Raw genomic sequence first — 7596 nt, 5'->3', positions numbered from 1 at the left:
TAAGTATAACTATTAACTAATTATAGAATAACTAATTTAGATCTTAAAGGCTTTAAATAGGAAATTTTATATCTCTTTAAGAGATAGATCACTATAGTACTATAGTAATTTAAGAAGCTCTATATAATACTATATTTCTATCTTTTATTAACTTTAGTAGTACCTCTTATATCTCTATACCTTACTAGTAATATTATATTATAATCTATATTATTAAATTGTTTATTTAGTATAGCTAATAATACTTACTAACTTATAGGTCTTTTAATCTTTAAATAATAGTATTATTATAATTACTAATAGCTATAGATTTAAAATTCTAGGTACTATTATATTATTATTATTACCTAATATCTTTCTTAATATATCTAATATAATAAACTATAGATATATACTAACTAGTAGTAAACTATAAATAACTAAGTATAATCTATATAGTAGTAGACTCTTTTTTAATATTATAAATAAGCTAAGCTATTAAGAGACTTATTACTCCTATTAACTACTAAAGCTATTTACTCTAAAGAACTATATTAAGCTCCCTAATATACTTTTATATTACTCAAAGCTATATAAACTATATACTAAATAGATATATAAAGCTATACTATAAGTCTCTTCTTCTATTCCTTAGTAAATATTACTATAAACTCTAATAATAATAAATATACTTTTTACTAGTTAATTAGTATAAGGATAAGGTAACTAGCTAGGTTAGTAATACCTCTATAAACAAATTAACTACTATAGAGGTATTAGATATATACCTTATATCTCTATTATATAGTAATATGTTTAAATACTGCTATAACTATAATAATTAACACTAATTAAGGTACTAACGATGGATTTAGCGCGTTTTGCGTGCGATGCGGACAAATACGCGTCATAGCGTAAAATTGGCTTTTTTTCATGTTTTTGCATAAGCGGGGAAAAAAAGGGGGGGCGGACGCTGTCAACGCAACGGAGTGTAACAGACACAACTCGCGGGAGGAAACAATGAGATTTCCACCATGACAACTTTGCTGGCCGTTGGTATGATCATCGTGCGCAAGCTAGTTGGATATTAATACCCTGCAACCTGATTCTCTTTGGTACACTTGTGGGGCTGGACTGGTGGATGGTACCTTATCGTCTCGTCGACTGCCAAGTAAAGATTGAGGGAACTGTCGACCGCATCCGAGGGCTATTCCAAAGACATGTCGAGATCATGTCAAAGGAATCCAAGGTGATAAAGACTCGACAAAGACTTGAACTGGTGTGTGTATGCGATGAAGATAGAAGGACAAGACAATGAGGCATGATGATAGCTGGGTTGAATAGAGCGGGGAAAGAAGTGCAAGAGACTTTAGATATGATGAAGGCTCTAAACAGCCAAATCATGCGCTTGTGACCGAGATATGCGCTTGCAACCGAAGCATGTTTTCGCAACTGAGGCATGTGCTTGGCGACCGAGAATCGGCGATGGTTTTCAGGGCGCCGATGTAGGTTCACCGACCAAAACGGTCAGTTCACCTATCTGTTGGCGCGTGCTTCTCGTCAGTCTGGTTTTCCGCATTCATCTCGAAACTTCGCGGCAATTTGCGGAGCCTCCCGCTGTTGGTTGCATGATCTAGGGCTACTGTAATGGCACCATACAGTACCGTGCTCGACCCCGGCATTGTGTCGCCATATCCCACCGGCTTGGTCTGCCTGTGTTGCTACGGGCATGTTCCAGCGCCATCGAGTCCAAGAGTAGAATGTTTGGACAAGATTTGCTTCACCAGCTAATGTGGTGGTGTTCCCAAGCCAACCTTCTAATTCTGCCGAAAAGGAAAAGGTGAAACAAGACCTCTGCTGAGATGTTTGGCAATGGGAGGAAGAAGGCTGAAGCTAACTACGAATGCCCAGTAGAAGTGCCTTTCAAAGCAGGCCACCGCTTTCCGTTGATTTGTTTCTGAGGCCATGGGACTTCCTAGTTGGGCATTTGCGACTAGAATACCATTTCCAGCTCCTCTACTCGTCCATCACTTTACCCGCGTCGTCTCGCCTTACGAACAAGGTCCTGCCTCTGGTTGGAACCGCTTCAGCTCTATCACAAACGCATTGGCATCTGGCCGCTCTGAGACGCACAGTTCCAGTGTTGCTGGACCCATGTTTAACGACATCTCCCATATTTTGCCCTGCGTTTTGCAACCTGCGACGTCGAAATGTTGCATAGTATTGTGCTACCTCTTGTCTTCTCCGTCTGTCGCTGCCATGGCGCATTGCTGCACAACACAAGCCTACTCAAATCCTTCCTCTAAATCTCAGCATACCTGGCTCCAAAAGACTTCATGCTCATGAGTGATGACCAAAGAAGGGAGCTTCTATGTTTGCTCTCGAAGCCTTAAGCAGCTGAAGGAAGGTGACCAGTCAATGGATAAACCTTCGGGCGAAGCGAAAGACTTTCTTGGTATGCGGAGACAAATTCCTCACCTGTTTGAAGTGTTCACATGCTTCCTAGACGTGTAAGCCCCTGTATTGAAAGGTTTAAAGGAATAAGTAACGTCGTAGCTGGTGGAATACTGACCTCCGGCGATACGCACCGGATTCATTTGAGGTTCGCTGAACCAATGGCATCCGCCACTCCCACAATTTACCACTAGCCATACAACCCCGCCGTCTCTATATTGCTTAGTACTCGTCCGCAGCCTTTTGCACTCACTTCTTGATTCAGACCACTCACATCCAGGCTGACCTGATCTTCATCCGGTTGAAAGCAGGACTCAGATTTGAGGCCGCCTAATGCAACCTCTCGACCGGCACTGGCGCCGATCGTCCGGCTGTTGGCTTCAAGGGCCTGGTCGTTGAAGTCATGGAGCATGAATAGTGCACCTGACACACGCCGCGAATGGTCAGACTTGAGATCTAGCTGCAGTCGCCGCAATTGTTCGCTTCTTCAGCTGTGCGAAACCTCAGACACGTCAGGTTAGTTGCTTTCACATTTGCCATGTGAGTCTCGTAAACAAAGAACCCGAACGGTGATATCTAGGAGATTTGCGTTGTATTTAGCGCAGATATGGTGAATATGGAACCGCGTTGATAATCCTACGAATGCTGTGAATGAATAGTGTCTGTTGATTTGGATATCATACACGAGAAGGACACAAATTTCTGATACCTGACACGTGCTTTCAAACATTACAGACATAAATAAGCTACCAAGCATCCCAGTCTCCCTCCGGTTCCCGGAAGCTGAGCACCATGTTGTCTGCTGGGCGCGCCCCGCTGACATATTACATCCAAGTGCGGTCTCCTCACGCGCCTCATGTATCTTCCCGCCTGTTGCATCATTCAAAGACTGCCGAGTCGGACGAATTCTTCTTCATGCCGCAATGCAGCCACCGCTGCTGCCAAGAACTTCTTGGAGTGCCAAAGTGGGATAACCAAGTCGGTCAGGAGCGAGGTCGAAAGATGACCATGCAGGAAAATGGTGCAGGCAAGGTGCAAATAACCACGTGCGATTGAGGTAGGCATTTGTGGCGTGGGTAGCCGTGCGGCCGGACGCCCCAAGAGAAAGAGTGTGAACAGAAGATAGCTAGGTGCCTCGCTTGGTATGAGTGCGAAAGAAAAGGCAGAAGGGCGTCGGCTGAGTGATCAGCGACCGTAGTGCTCCATTCCCAAAGCTGACCTTCTTTCCAAGCTCGACGTCTTCTGTGGTCTTTCCCCCCAAAGAGAAAGGATTAATCATTCGAAGGCTCATGCACCACAGGTGTGTCTCTTTCCCTCCTGCAGGATCATTGAACACTCTGCGCGAAGCTGTCGCATGACTTGACAATAGTTCTGACGGGTGAGATGCCCGAAGCATTGAGCAAAGCCTGATTGCCTTGCTCAATTCCCTTATGCATCAGTGAGGGCTGTGGTGATGATCGTGCGTCTTGGGTGGATGTGAGACATGTTTTCAATCACCTAGACGAGACATCGGCAGATGTATTGCCATAACAATGCTCAGGCGAGCAAGAAGACAGCATGCGGGTTCGTCTTTCTATCCATCATACTCCATTCACATCCTCAGCATATTCGCTGGCTCTGAAACCTTTCGGTAGAGTTTGTTCTCGTTGCCACTCGAATCGAGTGTAGTTAGATGGCTCGGTGTCGATTCCAAAGACTATGGACGGGGTCTTTGTTGAGTTGTTGGTATTCGGGTCGTGGAAGAGCTTCGAGCCGTTGGGGACAATGGGTTGAAAGAAGGAGTCTCAATATTATCCAGGGGTTGTATGCGACTGTCCTGGCGTCGATGTAGACTCAGGCGGAGGACGAATGGCTGTTTCGAGTAGGTGGAATCAGCGAAGGAGGGGGCGCGGAGCGTGGGCTGTGTAAATCACCGGCCGAGACGTATCGTGGTATGACCGACGAGCCCATGGATCTAGAACGGTGTGAGTCAGTACCGAACAATCATAAGATATGAGCGACCGGCGCTACTCACCTGGGATCACGATGGGGACTCGTGGGGTGGCATGCTGCTGGTACGGTGTTACGGCAATGGGCAGGGTGGTGGTGTGAGTCGTGGGCGCGGACCGCCCGTTAGGCCGGGCTGACGGATCGTGTGGAGAACTGCAACGTCTGCGAGTCGTCCGAGGCCGGTCAGCTTCTGCAACAAACGACGATCTTCAGGGAAGGAAAAGCGTACCTATCAGGGCAGCGTGATGGGGATGAATGACTCCGCGAGCAGCCCATGACGACAATCTCTTGTAAAGTAACCTCGGTACTCGAAGCCAGAGCCTTGGGCCGTTCGGTAACATTTCGCCCGCGGTTGATGGACAGTGGCGGCGCCAGAGGGTTTCTCGGTAGGTATCATTGCTGGACAGCCTGCTCATCCATTTCCACGGCCCTGCTGAAGCGCGAGTTACAGTCGGGGAGGAGACAGTCGCCAGAGCTGCATTGCGAGGGATTGGAAAATGTTGGAGTCTGCCATCGGGTCTTCAGTGGACGCCGACCGCGCCTGCGGGAGACGGAGGTGGATCGGGGACGGAAGTCCACTTTTCAAAAGACGTGAACAATCTGGTATCGAAAGGGCTGGAAATTTGCCCATGCTCAACCTGGGTGTAAGCCCGTTGTCGAGTTTGCTCGTGGTTTGTGGGTTCATTGTTTGTTGTGAAGTCGAAAATTGGGGAGTCAAGTTTGCGGAAGGAGGGGGGCCTGCTCAGGGGAAGAAGGAAGGTACCGAGGGGCTGCTGTGATTAGAAGCCGCAAGTCGCCAGCCTGTGAAGACAGGGATAACGTTCGCGCTGCCCGGACCAACTGACCCCTGTGTTTGTCGGCGTGATTCAAAGACCCAACAACGAAGCTGTAATCAGAAAGGATGCGGAAGCCTGAATGGTGTCCAACCAGAAAATAATACTGCAACAGCAGGGGATGGTCAGATTGGGGCGCAACAGACCCCAACCGAGTGCTTGCCTTGCAAGGGGAGCACCATGGCGGACATGCACCAGCAGTCTCCAAACCAAGAGTAGTAAGAAAAAACAGCGTGGTGAAGTTGGTGCAGGGTCAATTCACCCTTCAATTAGCCGCATGCAGGCAAACAAACAGCTGTCCTGACCCCGACCCCGGCATGTTTGCCATGCATCCCCATCCCGGGGTTTGGGCTTCCCTGGCGACCCCTGCTCCAACATACACTCGACATTTTTCAGTGAACATTGTCGAGCGAGGATTATCTGTTGGTGACTCTCTGCAATTGGACCTCGGACGCCGGGCTTCTGCCTGAGGCGCCGTCGACTGTTTCATCGGTTCATGAGCTTGTGCGACTGATAAAGCTGGTTCATTTCGTCTTCGGCTGCGCAGTTGGTGCAGGGTCTGGGCGCTGAACATGTAAGATGATTGGTCGCCGCACTGCAGCTGGGGTGCTTGGCCGCTAGACGCTTGACGAGACTGGCAATGCACACGGAGGATAGCACCCGGCTCAGCGCCGCCGCACCCGGGCTGGAGCATTCCACATTGCCTGCAGAAATTATATCCAAGAAAGACGTGATGGAAGCAAATACAGCTCCTCTTTATTGGGATCTTTGATGAGGAGAAGCTCCCCCGTCAATGGGAATTTGGCCGCGGGCGATGCCGCGCAACCGTTCCAATGCTGTTGGTGGGTACGTACCGATTTCAGGCCCAGCACCCACCGCGCACCTGTGGCAACGTACCGTAGGTTTTTTTCAGTGGTTAGGTGCACTGTGACTACACAGTGTAGCTGTGAGCAGCGCATTCCCCGCCATGCCTGTGAAGAAGCTGACAGGCGTGCCTACCTCTGGCGTTTAGGTAAGGGGAGACCTCTACTGCTCATCCCTCCACCAAAGTCCCTTCCATAGCAGCCTCGCCGGAAGAACCCCGACCAACCGCCAACGCCAAGCCAGCATGAAATGTTTGCTTGATCCAACATCGACAAGGCCCCTTGTGTGGTCTGCCCCCGGCAGCCACCAGGCTGACAGTATTGTGCAGCATATTAGAAGACGACAGGTCTCGTCGCAGCATCTTCCCACTTTGAGTCTCTTCGTCTCCGCTGCCACGCTCACTGCCGACCTGATCCCCATTTTCGACCGCCGCCTCCGTCGCTTACAATCTTTCTCAACCAACAGAACATAATGGGCTGCCCCGACTTCATCGGTGATTCGCATAACCCTAAGCCCGCACCTCTCGAACCATCGACCGAATGCCCTGTTTGCGCCATCAAGGCACGCATGGCCAATCCCGACCGCAACCCAACCTGCGGCCACCGAGACTACCCCGCCGACCGCCTCATCGACCTTATCATAAAATACACCCCTATTGGCCCAAACCCGATGAACAAGGCGGAGGAAATTGCCATCTGCGGTGTTGTGTCGACATGGTGCGGCAGATCTGAAAAGCGAAGGTTTAAGAGCTTGAGGCTGTGTGATGAGTGCTATGGGAAGCATATTGGCGTTCCCTTCCGCGCTGAGTCCGACTGGTTGCTCAACTCCGCGGCCGGCCCCAACCAAGTTGATCGGTAGTTCGCGTGCATTGATTAGATCAAGTGGACCTGTATGGTGGTCACTTTTGGCCTAATTATTCCAGCGAACGTGCGCACCCATTGCATCCAAAGAGGAGGCATCTATTCTGCAGCTTGATACAAACCGGCTGGAAGAATGGCTCGCATGTAATCCTTAGTAATGACAAGCAAACTCCTTTATGCTCGACGAGGGCTTTTGCGATTGATGAAGTGTCAATACAGACAAGATCATTAGATCTTCAATTATCTGCTTCTCATCGCCGCTCACACGAAGATGCTTAAGCCGACGGCATCCCCAGATTTGATGCTCGAGGCCGACAACATACTTTGGGGGTCGAAACGGCGTTTTTGCCAAGCACGTCCTGTCGCTTGCAGAGATGCCGTCCAGGGCCCGAGCTGAGAAACGCGGCCATTGGAAAAGGAATTAGCACGAGCCGCTGGCTGAGCTGCTTGCACCGGGCCCGGATACATCTTCCGCCATTGGCCCCCAGTGAACACATGCTGATTCCAAGCAGCGCCAAAGTCGAGAGATATCCACCGACAGACCATCTTTGAACAATAAGCATCCAGGCTGGTTCCGTGTTTTGTACAAGAACGGGAACTAGAAAGGTGACCCTTGC

At 49.1% G+C, this 7596-nt stretch overlaps 1 protein-coding gene across 1 annotated transcript; it reads left to right on the top strand.

Moving 5' to 3' along the window:
* Positions 1-6590: 6590 nt before the first annotated feature.
* GCG54_00015592 (uncharacterized protein) lies at positions 6591-6977 on the top strand (the record flags this gene model as incomplete). Its single annotated transcript, XM_045415373.1, has 1 exon — positions 6591-6977. One exon carries the CDS (start codon positions 6591-6593, stop codon positions 6975-6977), a length of 387 nt encoding a protein of 128 aa, XP_045271201.1.
* Positions 6978-7596: the final 619 nt, after the last annotated feature.

This window comes from Colletotrichum gloeosporioides, assembly GCF_011800055.1.
Source record: "Colletotrichum gloeosporioides strain Lc1 chromosome Unknown consensus_3, whole genome shotgun sequence".
In the NCBI taxonomy this organism is placed as follows: domain Eukaryota; kingdom Fungi; phylum Ascomycota; class Sordariomycetes; order Glomerellales; family Glomerellaceae; genus Colletotrichum; species Colletotrichum gloeosporioides.
The sequence above is the reverse complement of the archived record's forward strand: the minus strand, read 5'-3'. Positions and strand labels throughout refer to the sequence as shown.